This window comes from Colias eurytheme, chromosome 20 (assembly GCF_061535395.1).
Source record: "Colias eurytheme isolate Ceu_HAF_F1 chromosome 20, ilColEury1 Martin Lab GWU primary, whole genome shotgun sequence".
In the NCBI taxonomy this organism is placed as follows: domain Eukaryota; kingdom Metazoa; phylum Arthropoda; class Insecta; order Lepidoptera; family Pieridae; genus Colias; species Colias eurytheme.
In genome coordinates this window covers 8,849,813-8,872,247 of record NC_142999.1, presented here as the reverse complement: position 1 = coordinate 8,872,247, position 22,435 = coordinate 8,849,813, and the positions used below count along the sequence as shown (strand labels likewise).

The window sequence follows — 22,435 nt, the reverse complement described above, 5'->3', positions numbered from 1 at the left end:
TACGAGAATAATTATCGGTCGTTTTGATGTAGGACAAATTATTAGGGTGAAAATAGGAAGGTAATTGTTCGAAGACGATTTATTTCGTCTGGTCAGATCAGACGTTCTGTTCTTCTATGATTTAGAAAATTAAGAATAGTTTGACCTGATAATGGGAATCGAAGTAATTATATTAAATAATACTATGTCGTATAAATAAATTCAATGTTCGTGTAAATACCGTAGTTCTAACAAAATAATGTTATAGATTAATAATGTGTGTAGTTAAAATTAATAACATTTAGTACACGCAATATTAAACGCTTTTTAAGGTGAAGAGGCATAATTTGTAATTGTGTATATAATGATTTTGTCACTGTAAAATAATTTTGCACCTAGTATAAAAGCACAGACAAGGCAGTAGGTAAGTATTCAAAGGAAAAAGCTAAAAATATCGATGCAGTACTTAGGATCCCCTAGTTTAAATTTTCTATATCGTTTTAAATATGCATGCATTGCAATTTTTTTATTTGTAGAAAATTATTTTCATTGGTTCTCCCAAGAATGTGATGGTTTCCAATTTGCTCTTTGTAGAATTTATTATTCATGAATACCCGACTGCTAAAATATATTTACTATCGATGCTTCATTTCGATATACCATTCCATAGAACATAATTAACATAAAACATTCCAATATGTCATTTGGCAACAATTCGCCATTTCAGTCTCCATTTTCATTGTTGTTTCCAGTGTTACTCTCACGATTAAGACTTTATCAAGACTATCCATCGAACCACTTTCATTCCAGAACATTCTAAATGTTTCTCTCAAAACAAATACATTCATTTGACACATTTGAATAGCATCCACTTTCAACCGCAGTCGGGTAAATAACACCCATCATCCACACCAACGTAACAAAAAACGTCGACATGTACTGCATTGTTACCACTGGCAACTTCTAGGCGGGCAACCGCAACAGAACGCCACCGCGTGGCAACAACAGAGCAACGGTTTCGCGGCGACGTTCCCGGCGACGAGTGGCGCAACAAGTGGCGCAACGTCGGCCAACAGTTTCGTCTCTGAGGCTAGCTTCACTAACGTTTTCAGTGGCAACGACGCGACAGGTGAGCGGCGATCTGTTCACAAGGGTTGGCATGTGTCAACTTCACGGTGGTTAGGCGCGGTGTGAACGACCTCGGTTAAGTAATATGAGCGGTTCGTGTGAACTTCATAGTGGTTGGTTAATGTAGATTTGGTATATTGCACAAGAAATGATAATTTTTCTGGTATCTTTGTCGGTAATGTTCTGTATTGTTTGTGACACATGGTAACCCCAATAACTTTTATTAATTTTCTATGGTGATGGTGTATAAATAATTATATTATAATATGTATGTTATTTGCGTACGGTCAGCGTATTGGGTAATGAAAGAGCTAAGGTTCCAATGTCAATAGGTGTCATAGTCAAAGTTTAAATTCAAACATGTAAAGAAATAGGCTTGAATAACATTTTTTTTAAGTTCATGAAAGTTATGTTTTATAATTAAAAACCTTGTACAATTTTTGTGACATAATATTTATAATTATTTCAATGACATTGACACATAAACACTATAATAAAAAAAATATGCCCACCTTATTTGCTGACCGTACGCCATACTCACGCACAATGTGTCACGCAAGCGAACCCGTTCATGGGTATGGGAGACCCGCAGCCGGTGTCCGCGTCGCCCGCGCGCCCCCCACCACCCAACCCGCAGCCAAAGTCCGCGTTCGACGACCTTGAGGACGTCATGCGAATGTCCCTCGGCGGATCGCCCGCCAAACAGCCAATCACCCAACAACCGATGGCCCAACCCATGGCCCAACCGATGGCCCAGCCGTTCGCCGATATGATGGGCGTGATGCAGCCGATGGGCCAACCGATGGCCCAACCGATGGCCCAGCCGATGATGTTCGGCTCGCCGGCCAGACAGCCGATGGTGCCGATGGCAGCTATGGGTTCGATATAGATCGGTGTTTAGCACGAGCTTTTTTTTGCACTGTATATAATTGTACATTTTTTTTGTTATTAACTTGTGTTTAATTTTTCAGCGTTTAGGTTTTGTGTTTCTAGAAGTCGTGTTGTATGCATGGCTATATTGTTGATTTTTTTTGTTTTACAGCTAGATTTTATTTCGCAATGTATCATCTGTGTTACACATAAGATTGTTACAATTTATAATTCGCCACAATAATACAAACATCAGGTCTTAATATAATAATTGTCATTGAATAATTAGAAACTCATTTTTTGAATCAATTAACTGCGAACTACATACATTTTATGTTTAACGCATTAAGCTTGCATACGATGAATCACGTTTTTTTTCTTATAAACAAAGTTTTATCTAAATAACATACTATCACAAAATGTATGTGAATAAACATTACATTCACGTTTTTAGTTTGATTTTTTTTATTATAGCTAAGATCAATCCTCCCACGTTGGATTGATTGAAATAAATAGATTTTTTCGTATACCTATTAGCTCTCAACAAGCTTATAGATTTTTTACCGATTCAATACAATAATTTGATCTATCCATATTATATTCAACAAGGATATTCTTATTTCTCATATAATAACCTCCATAGATAAATTCCCTTGTAATGTGACTTAGAACAACAATTTTAACGATCCCTGCATCAATGTTCAACTTCACGAACTACTTTTTAAGGTTTTTGATACAGCTTATTTTTTTTAGCTAGTCTATCCATTACCATCTGAACTTAAACACCATTTTATTTATTTCTCGTGCGGTAGATTATAAAGAGCCTTTTATTTCTAATGTAAAAGCCTCTTTAGCTAGCCATACAACTTAGGGCTAATTTTTCAATCCTTGGTTAAAACTTATTCGTCGAATAATGAATAAAACTACCATTTTAAAAACGTATTCTAATTGCCCGTATTTGACAGTTTACGTGACATTTTAATATTATCGTATAATACTATATTGGATGGATAAGTTTTATCCGAGCATTGAAAAATCGGCCCTTAAAACAACATTTACAACAACAAAACTCAACAGGTCAACAACAGCAACAACAACAACCGAGCAAAGTGCTCACCGGTGATCTGGACTCGTCGCTCGCTCAGCTAGCCAACAATCTGACGATCAACAAGAGTGCGTCCGCGCAGAAGTGAGTTGTTTGTGTGTTTGTTTGTGTACAGCTACGTGTGGGGTGGATTGATTGAAACTGTTTGGTGCTAAGTATAATGAGTAAAATAAAAAAAAAATGTTTAAAATGCAATATAAATATTTTTAAATTATAGCAAAAGTACCTACTAGATATATGTATATCGACATAAAGATATATTTAATCCGTGATAGTTTAAAAAAAATATAAAAGCTCACCAGATTAATTTTATTAGTTCGATTTTGAAACGTATGGCTTCTTTAGAAGGTATTCAAAATTATTTTTTAATCGTTTTGCTGAATTAATTATGCAGAAAAATAAATCCAACAAAGTTCACTCATAGTATTGAAAACACTATGTTGATGAACATTTTTTGTTTCTATTCCAATTCTACTCAGCATTACAAATGTTTCAATCATTTCAAACCACACGGAAATATTTTGCCATGTAATTTAGAAAGTTAAACAAAATTTATTCATTTACAATTTTTTACCACATGTTGTGACAGTACAGTGTCAGTGATCATTTAATTTAGAAGTTTTTTTCATAAGTTTTTATACGCTTGTAAGATGCCTTTGCTATTACACACACAAGCTTACACTGGTACATAAAACGCACAAAATAACACACACTTGTGAATTTTCGTGATCAAATAATAAGAAAATGCATCTTGTATTAACACTTAGCTTGCACTAAAGAAACTTAGCTGTTATTTATCACAAAGGTTCACAAGTTCACAAAGACAAAAGGAATCTGGGTCACTTAGTGTCGTAACAAGCTTTGTGCACATGTAAAGTGCATAATACACAAGCTATAATATAAAAAGTAAGAAATTACAACTATTACGCCTATGCCTTTTACAGATCGTTCTATTGATAAAATTATTGAGTTATTTTGGGGCTGATTCCGTGCAAATAAAAATAAAATTGAAAATAATTAAAAACACATAATTTTTACACTTTCGTACTGTACTGTGTTATAGGTCTACCAGAATCTGATGGCATATTTATATTTAAAAATTACGAGATTTTCATGTGGCAACTTTATTTGACAACTATCAAATTGGTTGTCAAATTATTTGTGTTGATGATTAATTTTTAGGATTTTGTCTTCAAAATCTTCGAAATGTCGATAAAACCGCTGCGATCACAAGCAAGAGGTGTTGTTTACAATGTGTATAGAAAAATATTCGATGAAGAAGGGTCAAACACATCACAGTTTTCAATTTTAAAGCGCGTGAAAGATTTTATTGCTAAGTTGGACTTACCCGTTTTGATACTTTAATTTAAAAATGTTCTAAAAATATAACTATAATATTGTTTGTACTTACTTTGTTGATTAAAATATAATTTTATGAAAACTTATTACAGGAGTTTCCAATTCGGCTATTTGTCAAGTCCAAGGTGTACAAGTCAATTTTATAATGTGTTAATACGAAAATAAACATGATTTTATTTTATTATTGTTTTATTTTATAAAAAAATATAAACAATCGTTAAATATGGTAAATAAGTTTTGATCTGCATTATCATTATATCCATATTTTCACATGCCGTAATTATATATATTCAAATATAGGTATTAAGAAAAGTAATATGTATATTATACATGTAATAAGTACCTATATAATAATACGTGGATATCTCATTATTAAATACAGTATTATCCACTTGTGTAATGTGACTAATGATATTGAGGATAAAATAAAAAATACGCAGTATCAAGATCGTTCAGTCCATTTTCCCTGGGGCTGCACACTCTAAATTTTGATTTCCCTAATTGCCATCAGATTCTGGTTTACCTATACTTCCAAATACTTAAGTTTGAAAAAATAATGTTAAGGCATCTTGCAGCATGCTAGTGAAAGCATCGACATTTTGTTAAAATTATTTTAAGTAGAGCTAGAATATTACGCCTCATTTACACCGTGTGACTCTCACCATCTCTTTTTTTCACTACAAAAAAGAGCAGGATAGCAAACATTATTTTGAAAGTCACTTAGTGTACATCAAGCGTTATTTAATGGGATGTTTTATGAAATTTTGTAATTTCACGTTATAGGTATGCTAGATTTTTTTCTTAGATACTGAATCGATTGTCCAATTATAGCGAGGTTATGAAACACAGTAGACGAATTATGTAGATGCTTTCACGTGTGTTTTATACACGTGTCTTTGTCAATGTTGAGGTTATCCATCTAAGTACATACACGGATAAAAAAATGCTTTTGAAGTGAAACTTCTTTAGGCGTGTTGAGAGTAAAATTTTAAGGGCGGGTCATGGCAATACTGCACGTCATGGAGTAAGGCGACGATTATGGTATCTTTGAATCTTGCCACAGAAGTTTCACTTCTGACACGTGTGCTCGGCACACACGCTCTTTTTTATCTGAAAATCTTCCACCAAACACTACAAACTGGGTTATTGTTAAAAAAAAAATGTGTAACAAAAACCACAATGATCAAACTTGTTCGAAAAATATAAAAAAATACACAAAATCCTCAACAAAAGCAAAGGCACGTATAATTTGAACGGCATGCGTACCGCTAGACCAATGCAGTGGAGTTCGCCGAAGAACGCAGGCGGTTGGAGCCCGCAGCCGATGCAGGCGACCACCGGCGCTAACTATCGCCCAATGGTAAGATATAATGACACGTATGTCGTAGGGAATACGGTTCATATTGGCAATACAATTTGATGGTGATAGGATTCAGTTTGGTGTTAATTTTAAATTCGTTTTTAAAAGCTATAGGGATCAATTTACATTAAATTTGATGTTTGTAAGGTTGAATTTGCCTTATCGCAATGATGATAGAGTTTAATTTGCTTAGACAAGATGATGCAGTAAGGTTTAAATTACCTTGTCACTTTGATATTGATAAAGTTCAATTTGTCTTGTCATTATGATTTTACAAAGTACTAAATAATGAAATGATATTTGGATGCCATCAATAATTCTGATATTGTACTTGACAAATATTACAAAAGTTTGGAATAAAATCATTATACATAATATAACTACTGAAACTGATAGTATAAAGTTTAGTGTTAGGAATTAGGATAGATTACTTCAATCGATATTGAATAGTAGCCAGCAAAATACTTCTGCAGAAAAACTTTCAAGGAATGTTATTAATGAATAAATTTGTAAGCAAATGACGTTAAAATCGGTTCTTTATATTTCGTAACACCAATAGAAAAGTTTAATTTATGTACATTTTTGATTTAAGTAGATGTTGTTTGCCAGCTAAAGATCTATTTTGAGCTTGAAATTACTTTACTATCCTTGCTTTTATTTTGCTAATTCTGTCCTCTTTTTATTTCATCCCATAGCATGGCATCCCCATTTATTTTGCGTTTCAGGGACAAGGCATGAGCCTAACACCACTGCCACATACGTTACCCCATATGTACCACACCCCACATTTTGTTATGGTAAGTTCTTTTTACCTCCCCCTACCCTCCTGTTTTTATTTTTTTATTTTTTAGTACTTACCCCCCATTTTTTTGCTTTTGTCCCGTGTAATTTGTATAGAACAAATATTTGTAAATTTGAAATGGTGTTGGCGTTTTATGTAAATTGGTATATTAATAGGATGTATAATTTTATAAAGTAACCAAATTAAAATATGGTTGACTGGAGGCTCATATAGATATAAATAAGAGTCACCAGGCTTCCTAGGGATATTCTATACAAGCAAATATGAACCTTAAGTTCATTTAGGTTTTAATTTAAAAACGGCTTGAAAGAACATTAATACTGATATCTTTATTGGGCCTTACACAGGAGCAGACAACAATGCAGGTAAAGAAATAAAATATGGCTTCTGAAATTGAAAAACTATTAAGAAATGACATAATTCTCCTTGGAACTGGTATATAACCCGGCACAAAGATGGATTAAAAAAATCATATAATCAGATCAGATACTATTTTTTGATTCCATCATTTTATGGCTCGGGTTATTGCAAGTATTTATTGACACTTATAATACAGCTTTTTAAGTTACTTCTAAATAGTTCTATCAGAAGTCAAATGTGTGTTTTGCACGTGTGTGAGTGCATGGCCAAAACTTAAGTCATCATTCATTTTAAGTCATTCTCTTTTCGATTTCAGTGTGATGTTAATTTCGAATTATAATGATGCTGTTTTTGATTGATTTTCCTTGGCCGTCTGTTTTTCAAGCTTGTTAAATATAGACGGACTGATTATTATTTTTTTGCTATAACATACAATTGTGATTTTTTTTATCATGTTACTAAAATATGGATTCTTTTTTTGAGATAAAACATGTATTAACTATTGTTAATTTAAATGCAATATCTGTGTTCAATTAAAATGAAACTAAAAATTATTTTAAAAACTACTTCTATAACATAATTTTTTGTGAATATTGTCCTTGTGTATAGTTAATTTACTTATGTGCAAGCGCTGTTGTCCATTTTCCACTATTTATGAAAGTAAAAACAGTTAGTACTTTAAGCCGTTTGAAATATCGACTCTTTAAAAGATAAATAGTGGAAAATATCCCAAAAGAGCTATGAAAAAAAATTTTTCTCATATGTGCTAATAAACAATTTCTCAACAGCAACAACCGGGCATGGTAATGGGCATGAACGCGTCCCCAATGATGGGCATGGGAGGTATGTCCATGCGTCCGCCCGTACCTCCGCAACCAACCAACCACTTCACTTAAATTGTCTATAACCACACACTGTTCACATCTACAAACCATCGAGCTATTCCAGAAAACCCCCCCACCATAAATTTTTACAAAAAATCCAAATTTTTCGCAATTTTTTCTCGAAAAATCTCGATGGTCTTTGAGTTCTGAATCAACCGATTCGATCGACTCAAAGGTTACTTAACATAGTTACAGATTATATACGTCACAGATTATAAACGTAGCGTTGTTTAATCTGCATTGTATATACGATTGTATTAGAGACGATGTGCGCTTAGGTTCAAAGAGTTTATCGGGTAGGTGGATTTTGTTTAGTATAGAAATGTTTTGAGTCATATGATTTGTAAATATTGAATTATATACAGCGGGCGCTTCCGTTCGGACATTGTTACGTATTTTGGTCGGTTACAACTCGTTTGCGGTTAGGCTTTAAGCTTCGTTAGATTCTAGTGCGTAACGGTTTTCCTTAGCACTTTAAATTTATATTGTAGGCATGTGGATTATTATTTTTCATCCGTTTGATCGCGTATGAACGTTCTTATGATTTGGAGATCTAGATGTGGTATTTTTTCTTGGTAAAAATATCAACTGTATTAGCTAAACTATAGTCATTTTTAATAAACTAAATATATAGGCACTTCAAATTATGTATTTTGTATCGGTGCATAGTTTTAATTTTGGTTTTCGTCGAAGTCACATTCCATACTAGAAAAATATTAAATCGGATACTGCATTCTGCTTACCCGTCTATAGTTTTACTAAAATTATTATATTTTATGCAGTTAACACAACATTGTATTTGGTTATATGAAATTGTGTTGAGTTTGAAGTTTATTTTTATTCGAAACAGGTGCTGTACTATGTTTTGAAGTTTAAACATTATCCTTGCCTGATAAAAAAAAATTGAAAATTATTGTGACCATATTGATAGTTCATGTAAAGAAAGTTACCATCGACCGAGTTTTGCATCAATTTATACAAATTGAATGATTTTTACTGTAAATTACTTTCTTTCTTATGATTATTTAGTTTTACAAGAAGGGTTTAAGTTTTAAAAGCAAATTATTATATTATAACCTACGTTTTCATTGCTCAGTGAAATTCTCAATACTTTGAACAATCGATGTGGACCAAATGCCGTCATGTTTTGTGATATTTCTTTAAAGACTGTAGTAAACGAAAGTATTAACATTTAATTTTGTATCTGTCGCTTGAGCAAAGTATTGGGACGGTGTTGTCGTGTCACGCTTGACGTTTAAAATTGTTATTTATCTGGCAACACTACGGTGCAGTATCTTACAATAAAATCGCGTAATTTATGGTAATATAGAAATACGATAGCAAATTATTAATCTACATGTATTCAGTTTAGTCGAGATGTACGTATGTGTAAATAGGGCGTAGTTGTTTATCTCATATTCCATAGGAATTTATTGTTACATACCTTACTAAAAATTGAGTGCATCCTCTACTTTAACGCTACATATTTCATTAGTTGTGCTATAGGTACGTTATACGTAGGTGCGTTCAGCAATTAGATAATCGATTGCCAAATCATTATGTGCATGCTCAGTGTAAACGATTAAATTATATTTTTGCTATATTATTAATGCACACGTTAATGAAATCATTATTTTGGTGAAAATTTTATCTTAATAGCTATTAAATTTATTTTTTAATGTTAGCTATCATTTTGCTCGTACTTTGTGCAATTTTTTTAATTATAATGGCAACTAAACGATAGTCTTGCCAGTAATAAAATGATGAATGGTTCTTTTTCAGTTCTTTTACAATGGTTTTCAAATATTTTTCTGTGATGAATGAACTCTTTTTATAGTTATCGCTAGTAACATTTAATTTTTTTAAAGATTGTCTTGATCTTATTTTGAATTTATTTACTCATTGAAATCGTTAAGTTGTATATTTTATTTGATTGTGCTAATCTATTTTGTCTTATGATTTATTTTATGTAAATATTCACATGCTATTTTATTTAGTAGCTCTGTCGTGCCTTGAGATATTCAGTTTATTTATGTGAATAAAAAATTATAAAGATTTTTGGTTTTTATTTTATTTTTCATCACGCTTGATTCATCCTTCATTTTTATTTAATAAAGTGTTTAAGAATTCAAATGACAATACTAAATTCCTATTATTAACAACCTGTATAAAATATTTTCCATTTAAATTTGAATAAATTATATTCCCGTAAGCAATGGACGATGGGTCTGTTGGTAGATTAGTTATATCAACAAAAATTAACTATAAAAAATACCATATGTACAATTTGTGCTTACCTTTGCATTAGTCAAGACCTATCGTCTATTATTTTTATCATGATTCATAAGTGGGGATAAAACCATACAAAATATAGCATATATGGCAACATCCACCTCCTTCAATGTTACCATGTCCATGCTTAAAATTTCCCATACAAGAACACATTATAGATGTCTAGTTTATTAATATGAACGTTTATATCGTGTAGAATGTAGAACAGTTTTGTATATCGCAAATAATATATTCTTACTGTAATTTAATGTTTACAGCAATAGTAGACATACATTGGTGTAGATTCTCAAATTTATGTACCTACGTATATCTAGATAACCTATTACCATATAGAGGAGATTAATATATTTTTGTTAGTAATGTTCTTCTCCCACTTAGTTACTACTATGTTCTGAATAGTAAATATAACGCTTACGATATTATACGTGTGTTGTTGAAACGTAATTAGCAACGGTTTATTGTGTATAAAATATAATAAATACCTACTCAAAGTTGATTGGTGTTTTATTTTATGATCACCCCTTTGATGTTATATGGTTTTGTATTGCTCCGGTTGACCCGGAAAATAAATAAAAAAATAACTCACTCAGTTAATTCTCGGTGAGAAATGAATTTTCATTTTTTAGATGTGGTGTAACTAACCCGACTTTATACTTTTTCATCTTACTACCTAAATACTAGCTTCTGGTAGTGTCTGGATATAAACTATGTACTTATCTAGTTGCGAGTTGCGACATAAATAATTATTAAATCTAGTAAGTCAGGGGCGTGGCTAGCGCCGCATCAAAGCTCGTATCCTCGTATCAAAACCAGCTTAAAATGGCATCTAAAGCCAGAATTATTACTACCACTATCCTAATGATTACAATTTACAACGATGCGGTTCAGGCTGTAGGGAGTAAAACAAATTTGTTTCACAGTCAGATAAAAATGTCAAGAATAATTTTTTTGGATAATATCATATTACTAGAGGTCCGCCCCGGCTTCGCCCGTAGTACATATTTCGCAATAAAAGGTAGCCTATGTCCTTTCTCGGGTATCAAAATATTTCCATACCAAATTTCATGCAAATTGGTTCAGTAGTTTAGGCATGATTGAGTAACAGACAGACAGACAGAGTTACTTTCGCATTTATAATATTATAGTATGGATGTTGGTAAACAAATTTGTGGGCCACCACAAAAGTCGATACAGACTTTTGTGGTTGCTGCTCTTGTTATTTCCTGCTGATGTTGGACGAATCATGAATGGCAAGTAGGTAATATGATTATTTCCTGACTAAAGCTTATAGGGGTTAAATTTTAATAAAAGGCTGATAAAAATAATACATTATGATATTAATAATAGGTATACAGCAAATATTGTTACAGAGATATAGGCATATCAAAGTAATCTCTCTAAAGTTTAGATATTTATTATAGTGGTCACGTGATAAGCGTGAAAAATTAGGAGGGTAGATCAAACAAAAAGCGTTTAACTTAAACCAAAGATAAACTGTAAGTATAAAACCTTTAATTGAATACTAATTACTAAATCCCTTATAGCAGAAAATATCCACAACAGTAAACTGCAATCCGTCGGCTCCTGATACTATTTAATCGTCAATAATTATTGAATGAGATTCGAGTTCGTCGTTGTATTTTTTAGACCGGTGTGGCGGTAGCAGTAAAATTTGATCACCCTTTTTAAATTTAGAAAATGAAGATATTTTTTGAAGTGAATACTTCTTTAGCGGCGTTGGGTATAAAATCTTAAACTCGCGTCAGGACAGGTGGCCTGATCGAAAAAGCGAAAGACGGACTTTTTTTTTTTTTGCTTTTATATTCCATGCGTAAGACGGATACCATTCCAAAATATCAAACATGATGCTCAACGTTAATAATCAAGTTTTCACTTCTGCCGGCACTCCCGGAGTGCAACCCGTCTTTTTTTAATCCAATGCTATTTACACATGAAGGCCAGTTTGAAACTCTATGATGAGTTAAATAATATCTTATGTTATTAGGTGGAAATATTAAACTATGTGGCTTAAATAATGATCAGACTAATGTAACGATTATTTTATAATAAATTATAATATTTTTATTGAAGATGTATCAAAAATTATTTATCAGTTTTCATTTTAGGTTTTCATGAACGCATCTTTCCTGAATTTTTGTTGATGGCAACAAAAAACTAATCGATGACAGCGACAAAGTATTCGAGTCGGGAGGAGTGACGACATTTTGTCAATAAATTATAAATTTTGCTCTTTTGGTTAAAATATTTTAATATTAATCGGCATATTTTGCCATAAAAATGGCAGATAATGAACAAAAAGCTATGCAGCTGATGGCGGAGGCGGAGAAGAAGCTAAGTTCTTCTAAAACATTTCTCGGGTCCCTGTTCGGGTAAGGACAATGACTTGTTCAATAATATGTTTAACTGTTCTATGATTCATGTTATTTTGTCTAGATTCTATTAACTTTCAAATACATAATATAATAAAAAAACCATATACTGTATGACCAAGTCTAATCTTGATTAAAATTGAATTATACAAAAAGTCCCAATAGTCATCATTATTATTCATCGTGAAGTAAACATAAATGTCCTTGTAGGCTTTTTATTTCTCGCTAATCCTATTATGCGTCTGGTTAACGTAATTTGACATGCATATTCGAAGTTTTTTTCACAACAAGATAGTCTATGAATCTCATTGGAGTTTCTATACTATATCAAATCCTATCATAAAATTTTCACGAATTTAAACACACGTAGTCATTTATTAATTTAATCCTTGATAAGGAATAAGAAGGCTTTATATTTATATCGTTCATATTTTAATGATAATGAAATAGGGTTGCATTGATCAATAATATAATAAGTCCTAATACTTTGTTACTTCGTCTACACATTCCTATGTGATTAAATGCACATGCTAAAACATTTACCTTATGCACAAACTTAGCACATCATATAAATTGGTTGTATTCACAATAATTGAATCTTAAAATGGTCTTTATTCAGATAATTATTTATTATAATAAATATGGAAAGCCTTAATTGGTCATTCATTTTTACTGCCAATGCAGAGCAATTTAGATCTATATGTATTAACATATAGATCTATAATAATAGCATTAGCTAGAACAGACTGATAAACTCAATACCTTTACATAATAATTTTCTAAACTATTACAATCTGCTTTGCCTTATAACTTTGTATCCAAAAATCAAACATAAAGGAGAATGGGCATTTTACTATGGAAGTTGGGCCTGAACCCTTGAGTTGGACCAATACACATGAGATATTGTTTTTATAATAGATCATAACACATATATAAAGGGAAAAATATATATAAAAAAATAATCAACCGGGTTTTTGTACAGTCACATCAAGTTTTATTTCTTTGTGTATAATATTTTTTGCAATAAATAACTGTTATAAGACAATGACAATATCTTTATGTTACTCCAATTCACTTTCACTTACAAATACGTACTAATCTTAAGCCTTCTAATAACCGAAATACACTAATATTATGTTTTGTAACAGGTACCTATACCGTGTTTATTATAATTCAACGAAGTTAGACGTTTTTTTTGTGGTTAAACTCAGTCACTCCAGTGACATTTAGATTTATATTTACTTTACTCGAATTAAAAACACCGTTATTGTGCGCAAAATAAGAGCCAAATAAATAAAACTTTTTGCCTTGACTGTACAAGAACCCGGTTGATTTATTTTTTTATTTTATTTTTTTCGTAAGGTATGTGTAATGATCTATCACAAAAACAATATTTCGTGTGTATTGGTCTTAGCCCAAGTTTCAGGCCCAATTTGCCCATTCTCCTTTATGCATACATATTTTATAGATACAGAATTAGAGTGTGTTAAATTGTAAGTTTGTATAATATGATATTCTCTCTAAAAAAAAAGTTTGTTTTGAGTGAAAGTTCACCAAGTATCATCTGCTGCACTTAGCAACACTTGCAAATGATTACCATGTAGAAAATTTAAACAGTGAAAGTCAATGTGACCCACAAGGCTCATTTACTCATAATCTTCATACATAATAAGAAATATTTTCATATGATATTTTATTTTTAATAGGACAAGATTTCTGCCAATAGGTTGAATTTAAATCATGTTCATTTATCCTATGATACAAAATACCATTCCACATACAAAATAAAATGTTCTAGTGCTCCTAAGTCTTAATTTCATGAGTAGCAATAACCTCTCTGTGATTTCTGTTTTAAAATATTAAGAGATGATTGACTTTGTGTCTCAGGTTTATTACTCCCTTGTTGAATTTTAATAACAGTATGACTTATCTCAATTATAATAATGTAACTAAAAAGCCGAAAATACCTAAATTAATAGCTAAATTAAAGGCATTACTAATTCAATCTAGTGGCTCATCGAAAGTTGAAGAAGCGGTGGACTGCTACCTGCGAGCAGCCAATCTATTCAAGATGGCGAAGAAATGGGCACAAGCTGGCCAAGCGTTCTGCAGTGCGGCTCAACTGCACCTGAAGGCTGGCGTTCGACACGACGCGGCTACCAACTTTGTAGACGCATCTAATTGTTATAAGAAGTGCGATCCTAATGGTAAGTTCTGCAGGGAAAAAACTCAAGCGTCAGCCCAAGCCGAGGTTCGAGATCCCCGTCAAGGGGGAACTTGTGCATGTCGGAACACGCGTCCGCGTTAAGATGTAGAAGCCCTTCTGGCTAACATCGAGAGACACCACACAAAAAAAAAGACGTTGCACTCCGGGAGTGCCGGCAGAAGTGAAAACTTGATTATTAACGTTGAGCATGTTTGATATCTAGGAATGGTATCCGTCTTACGCTTTTTCGATCAGGTCACGTGTCATGACGCGAGTTTAAGATTTTATACCCATTACAGAAAAAAACGTGCTCAACGCCGCTAAAGAAGTTTTCACTTCAAAAAACAGGGAAAAAATTTGTGTGCTGTATTAAATTTAATCTACTATCTATTTTTTATCAACATACTATCTACTATGATACTGACCATTGATACAGTTGATGTCTTGGGTTTGTTATATTTTTAGGAGTTAATAATAAAGTTATTTTGACTCTTGGGTTGCTAAGCAGTTAGGGACTTAGTACTTTGTGATTTAATTAAGGGATTTTAAATAATATAAAGGTACTTGATTCACTGATACAAATAGGGGAACATTTTGCTGCATGGTTCAAAGTTTATAACAATGTTTATTGTAGTCTGGACTTTCGATGGGCAGGGAAATTTGATCATGGATACATAGTAGCAAAATAATTTAAATAACTTAATACTTATAAAATACTTCTCCTATTTTCATAAACTACTTACTTTAACCTTGAGTATGAGTCCTAACCCCAGTATAAATTTTTATGTTTTAATTTTATGAAATGAAATAGAAGCTAGTGAAATTAGTGCAGTGTAATTTTATAATCTTAATACTATTATAAAGGCGAAAGTTTGTAAGGATGTATGGATGTATGGATGTTTGTTACTCTTTCACGTAAAAACTACTGAACCGATTATAATGAAATTTAGCACACATATAGAGGGTAACTTGGATTAACACATAGGATAGGTTTTATCCCGGAAATCCCACGGGAGCGGGAACTATGCGGGTTTTCCTTTGAAAACGCGGGCGAAGCCGCGGGCGGAAATCTAGTCTAATATAACTGAATGGTATAAAGTTTGATATTACTTTGGCTTGAGTGTTGGTGCACAACAACTGTTACAACAAACTTATACAGTTAAAGTCTCCCTAATGTATTATGGCCCTATGTACCTAATGTGATAATTAACTATGTTGTATAATAAGTGTATTATAAAATATAATTTATTTATCAACAGGCAAGTTTGCTTGACTTATCCCTACTATGAAAAAAATTACTACAGTACCGTCAATGATAGAATTTACTTTAAAGAGAAAATTAAGACTAATTCCTCTATAATTTTTTTTTTGTCTTTTCTCAAAAAAGTGCTTAAATCTATTTACGCGAGATACTTAGCCAAAATATTGTTCTAAGTATGTACTTATATTAAAGTTGAGCTCAAAAATTTATAAATTGTCATGTATTAAACATTATTCAACAGTTGCAAAGTAATCTACTTAGTTATAACGAGGTAAAGTAGTCTATTAATACTCTATAATGTGAGTTCATGTCGCGTTAGTTTTGCATCGTGGCAAGGAATCAAATGCCTCCATTCGAGTGTATTATTGCCCCAATTTATCACGTACTTGTGACGAAATATTACTTGGACACGTTCTCGTCGTATGGCATTGTATGTACATTTCTTTGGCAAAATTTGTATTTGGGTTTAGGTACTGCATATTGAAGTTAACATTGTGCTGTGTCGCTTTGTCGTAACTTTGTGGGTTATTCATAACTTGTAGTCTCGCTCGAAAAATAAACTTTTGCAAAGATCGACATAAAGTTTTTGCCATCTTGATGGCAAACCATTTATTTATACTTAATTAAAAATTATTCCTCTTAAAATAATTTGGATTCTCTATTGAAAATCTCATATACACAGGGCATTGAAGTTGTTTACCTATATTCTCGGAAAATCCATCAATATAGTACCTATATGTGGTTTGCATCTTCTTCATGTGGGAGGTGAATTTTTTACTTGATATGAATCTACTTAGTAAAAACGATTTATTCAATTTTTATGCATAGTACAAAATAAAAACGTTATTTTGTCTGTCTATCCCTGTGTATTCTTTGATTTTTAAAACTACGCAACGGATTTTAAATGGGTTTAGTGGTTTTTGAGGAAGTCTATAGTCTATAGTATATAAGTATTAGACTAGCGAATAGCTAGTATAATGACCTAAATAGAACTATGAATTTGTTCCGCTTTTAATAATGATCAAAATACTCCAGTCCAGCATTGGTTTCGCCCCAATTATAACCCCTGATAATAATAATTGTTCAAATTGATCGCAAACTTTCCGATAACGTCATATGCGTTTATGACTAAACGATAGCCACGAGTGCTTTTTATCAATTTTATCTCGAACATTATGTAATATTTACAAACAGATGCCGTTTTTAGCAGAATTCCCCGTTATTGATTAAAAGTTGTCTCTCTATCTCATGTTATCTTATGTAATCGTGATTGAGTAAGGTTTTTGCAAGCCTACACGAGATAAAATCATAGGCTTGATAAAATCTCAAGCCTATGTTTGTCCTCAATGGACTCCTAAACCACTTAACCGATTATAATAAAATTAGCACACCATGTGCAGTTCGATCCAACTTGAGAGATAGGATAGTTTAAACATGTAGGTACCACGGGCGAAGCCGGGGCGGACTACTAGTAAAAAATAAATATGGTTATTAATATTAGTACTATATTTTAACGTGTTTGAGATTATGATGTTAGGATCGAACATTATAGAATAAAAATAGATTAAAAAATATGGTACTTAGTGAAAATTTTTGATTTTCTGTTATTAGCAACTCAAATAAATATTTTTCACTCTCTAAGTTTAAACACGTTTATAGGTATACCTCTAACGAATTTAATAAGGAAAAAGTGCAGAATCCTATATTTGTACTAATAAGTAATACTATAAGATGTTTTCTTAATCTAATGTCCAATTTTCGTTTCATTAATAGAAGCCGTATCGTGCCTCCTGAAAGCAATCGAGATTTACACCGACATGGGTCGCTTCACCGTGGCCGCTAAACAACATCAAGTATGTAACTTTTGTTTTGGTTGTTTTATTATCAATTAATACTTAAGAAATGTCTGCTCTGAAACACCATCACAGAAAATCGAGATAATTTAACACCTAGTATGTCTATTTACCCCCAATTCAGTCAAGTTTGTAAATGTTTATTACGCTCTGGAAGATTACAATACTTTATCTAGAACGATAAGGAGAACCTTCCAAAGCGATGTAATTTTTCTTGTTCCCATCACTTACATTCTAGTACAAAGTACATATGACAGAACATTCTAGAACGTTTTCGAACATTCCAGAGCATTACGCACACTTTATACCTCATCACAAATCAACACGCTTTAAATAGAACATTCTAGAACATTCTCGAATGTTCCAGAACATAGCGGAGCTCTACGAGACAGAGTGCGTTGACCTCGCCCGAGCGATGCAACACTACGAACAAGCGGCGGATTACTTCCGTGGAGAAGAGTCCACGTCCTCAGCCAATAAGTGCATGCTCAAGCTGGCCCAGTATGCGGCACAGCTAGAGCACTATGATAAGGCGATACAGATTTATGAACAGGTATGCGGGTAGTTTGGGAATTTGCTTTTTGGGTGGGGTGTAATTTTTTAGGGGTAGAATGTAATAATGTCACAATAATAATCATTTGTGAATATCGCGCTTGAGAAATATAAAGGAGCTACGTTTAAAAAATATGAAGTAAAATAAAACAACAAAAAAATCCATATTCAATAATTTATTTAAAATATTTTCATACATTCATGACGTCTGTGATAAAAAATCACATAGTTTGTTGAAATTTAAGAATGAAATACATCTTTATGCAAACGAAATTTAACAACTATAATGCCCGCTGTACACTGCACAGATAGCGAAGTCGTCGCTGGACAACAGCCTGCTGAAGTACAGCGCGAAGGAGTACATGTTCCGCGCGGCGCTGTGCCACCTGTGCGTGGACATACTGAACGCGCAACACGCGCTCGAGAAGTACTGCGCGCTCTACCCCGCCTTCGCCGACACCAGGGAGTGCAAGCTGATCAAGGTACCGGCTCTACACCGCACTACACTCTACAGATACCGCTATACACTCTACAGATACCACTATACACTCTACAGTACCACTATACACTCTACAGTACCACTATACACTCTACAGATACCACTATACACTCTACAGATACCACTGTACTTCTTTTTCACTCCGCTCGCACTCGCGCGCTCTACCACTGTACACAGCGCTCTACCACTGTACACAGCGCTCTACCACTGTACACAGCGCTCTACCACTGTACACAGCGCTCTACCACTGTACACATAACGCTCTACCACTGTACACAGGCGCTCTACCACTGTACACAGCGCTCTACCACTGTATACATAACGCTCTACCACTGTACACAGCGCTCAGCATTACATGACATGCTTCTGCCAAATTGGTTACGTTTTTACTGTATTTTAAACTTTAAAAATTCTCTCGTGTCAAAATTTATAACGAGCGCAATTCAATAGATCAATAAAAATATTTTCATTGTCTTAACTAGTTATTTAAATTTTTTTTAATGATGATAATCGAGCTAAACATGTTAAATTATTGGTGATTATTTTTTTCGATTCAAAAGCGAACGAAGTCAAGTTGAATAATAACGTTAATCTATTCCAGGAGTTGATCGAGCACCTCGAAGAGCAGAACATAGACGCGTTCACTGAAGCGGTGAAAACATACGACAGTATATCCCGGCTCGATCAGTGGTATACCAGCATGTTGGTCCGCATTAAGAAACAGATCAACGACAACCCGGACCTGCGCTGAACGCCACGGTACGGCTTGCGCAAACATCGCCGTCATTTATTTATTTATTAGAAATACCAACGTTTGTTTACATTGTTTCATTAATTATTAATTACAGTCTTATTATATTCTTCTAAGGGCCGATTTTTCAATGCTTGGATAAAACTTATCCGTCCAATAAAATATTACACGATAATATTAAAATGTCACGTAAACTGTCAAATACGGGCAATTAGAATACGTTTTTAAAATGGTATTTTTATACATTATTCGACGAATAAGTTTTATTAACCAAGGATTGAAAAATGAGCCCTAAATATAACAAACAATTATAGGTATTCACAACATGCAAATATAAATTACACAAACTGACAATTTTAATTGTGTACTCTACAACGATAAGAGAAAAAATCAAAAAGTCATGCAGGGCGTCATGCTTGAAGTGCGGTGTAGCTGGGGCTTTAGGGGGGGGGGGGTTTATGTTTGTAGAAAAGTTCTGTTTGCGCAAAACTTTGGCTTTCGTTTTTGTGGGATTTCTTATTTTAGGCAGTAAAGTGGGTTTATATAGAATTCTATCTATCTAAACTATGTATAGATTTAATGGCTTTGAGTTTTGCTAGTTTTTTATGCTTCGTTTGTATAAATTTCTTCCAATCAATCGCAATTTTTTATTAAGTTGCTGTGTAAAATAATCTAACTGGACTAGTTACTTGAGTAAGATCTATTTGTCTTTTTAAAGATTCACTTTGATCAAACACTAATTGCAAGCCTTTGCTTACGGAGACAGAAGTTAGTGTTAGAATAGATTCGGGCTTAAATTTCGTAATTTTATATTAGCTAGAACCGGTGTTAGATTTTAATTAAGGCTCGGCTACACGCAACGAAAGTTTGCGCAAACTTAGCTGGACTCTAAACTTTTTTTAATTCGTTTGTTTTTTTTAAACAATTTATTCGACTTTCTCAATCCAGTAATGTTGCAGCTACACAATCCGTCAGGTTTGTGCAAGCAAAGGAAAAATGACGAATCGACGAGATAACATGTAAAATATAAAACTGATGCAATGTTTGTTTTTACTTCGTCGTAAATAACTTTCAAGTAGAATATAATGCGCCTATTCATTGCATTAGATATATTAGGTCAATTACACTGCTGGCCGTGAAAATGGAAAGGGATAGTGCGAATTGTTACTTTTACCGCTTTTTTTTAATGACGTGAACAGTGAAAAGTTGGTACAATTTTTTAATTTAAAATGATATTGCTATACTTATTAATAGATTTTTTGCTACTGACAGAATATAAAATTTAACACTCGTATACTTCTGGAAAATAGATAATTAACAGAAATATAAATTGAGCATTATTATTTGCATTTCATACATTTTTAATGGCTAACAGTGTACTGATTAGTAAACAAGTTCTAATTATTATAATATAATTAGTTGATAAGTGAGTTTTTTCTTAAGATATCGGATAAGGTGCACTGCTTACTTTGATAAGTACACGAAATAAATAAAAATAATATTAAAGGTGTACGAATTTTTTTGGCCTGATGTGTAAAATGTTGGATTTTATTGTATTTGTATTTTATTTTAATTGTAGAATAAAAATATTTAAGATTTCCTTTTTTCTATTTCAGATTGGGGCCCGTTCTCATTTTTCTAGTTTAATTCTCGTATGTAATTATGTAACTATTACGTTGTTGTAAATATTATTATATTTTATAAAATTTCGTTATTAATAAACATATTTTTTTGTTCAATTTTGTTTTTTTTTTTTATTGTTTTGTATTTGATTGTATTTTTTTACCTTTTACTTTTGTGTTTTGGTAACAAATATAAGTTTTAGGATATAAAATGAACACTGGTATTCTAGCAAGAATGATTTTTGTAACTACCCTTGAAAAGTAAAATTATTTGACCAGTGACCACAAGAAAAAGGAATTTTTGTTTGTTTCTTTGATTCATAGTAGTCTCTTATATCTACATAATATATACAATATTGTAAACTATCTAGAGATGTGAGTTCTATGCAGATTTCGATTAACCAATTATAATTTTATTATATTGTCTAGTAGTTCAAGATTAAAATTACCAGAATAATGTAATCAAGTTGGTTTTGCATACTTCACAATCTCATATTGTATCATTTTAAATTTTGACATGATTCCAAAGCTGTTTTTACTCATTTTTCATCTATTATACTATTGTGTGCCACAAAGTATGTTATATTTGTATTATTCGTATGAAAATACGACCTAACTATTAGTGGATATGAAATCTCACATCTCTGGTAACATTTTAGACTTGCGACGATTTTTTAAACGAATTCTTATTACTCTGTATATTTTAGCATGCATTTGTTAAAAGTACTAGGCCTGTGCACAGAATTGATGAAACGTATTTACATTAATATTCTTGCATTTTGCGGAATGATTCGTTCATTTTTAGTGCCGCTAGAAGTAAAAATGTATCTAGGTCTTTATGTGTCATGGCCGCATCGTAAAATGACCACGTGAAATAACTAATCAGAAAAAGCTAGAGAGTTTATGTTGTTGGATGGACGCGCTCATCTTTAGAACTACTGGTCCGATTTGAAAAATTATTTCAAACTATTTATCGAGTAAGGCTTTTATATCATGACGCTATGTTAAGACCAATAGGAGCGGAGCAATGCGTGTAAAACCGCAGGGTGCAGCTAGTTTTTTTAATTGATATCCATTGTTCATACACGTACCTATTTAACGTTAAAAAGTCAGCTATAAATAAAGAAAGTTCATGTTCTTGAAAACTTTCCATTCGGAATAA

General features: G+C 32.6%; 2 protein-coding genes across 6 annotated transcripts in view; both read left to right on the top strand.

The window, feature by feature from the left end:
* LOC149899832 (phosphatidylinositol-binding clathrin assembly protein LAP-like) overlaps positions 1–8,923 on the top strand; it is a 38,842-nt gene extending 29,919 nt beyond the window's left edge. For 2 of the 5 annotated variants that reach the window (XM_090113873.1, XM_090113874.1), the window contains 5 exons: positions 947–1,108; positions 3,055–3,166; positions 5,714–5,801; positions 6,527–6,598; positions 7,752–8,923. In XM_090113873.1, coding sequence (XP_089969999.1) covers positions 947–1,108; positions 3,055–3,166; positions 5,714–5,801; positions 6,527–6,598; positions 7,752–7,859 — 542 coding nt within the window. In that variant the 3' untranslated portion in view covers positions 7,860–8,923. Of the gene's footprint in view, positions 1–946; positions 1,109–1,667; positions 1,986–3,054; positions 3,167–5,713; positions 5,802–6,526; positions 6,599–7,751 lie in introns of all 5 variants that reach the window. The other 3 variants (XM_090113878.1, XM_090113875.1, XM_090113876.1) reach the window with 3 other exon arrangements.
* A 3,408-nt stretch (positions 8,924–12,331) lies between these two features.
* Positions 12,332–21,390, top strand: alphaSnap (Alpha-soluble NSF attachment protein). Its single transcript, XM_090113744.1, has 7 exons — positions 12,332–12,529; positions 14,540–14,736; positions 17,770–17,849; positions 18,217–18,402; positions 18,710–18,883; positions 19,502–19,659; positions 21,268–21,390. Exons 1-6 carry the CDS (start codon positions 12,438–12,440, stop codon positions 19,649–19,651), a joined length of 879 nt encoding a protein of 292 aa, XP_089969870.1. The 5' UTR covers positions 12,332–12,437; the 3' UTR covers positions 19,652–19,659; positions 21,268–21,390.
* The last annotated feature ends 1,045 nt before the right edge of the window (positions 21,391–22,435 follow it).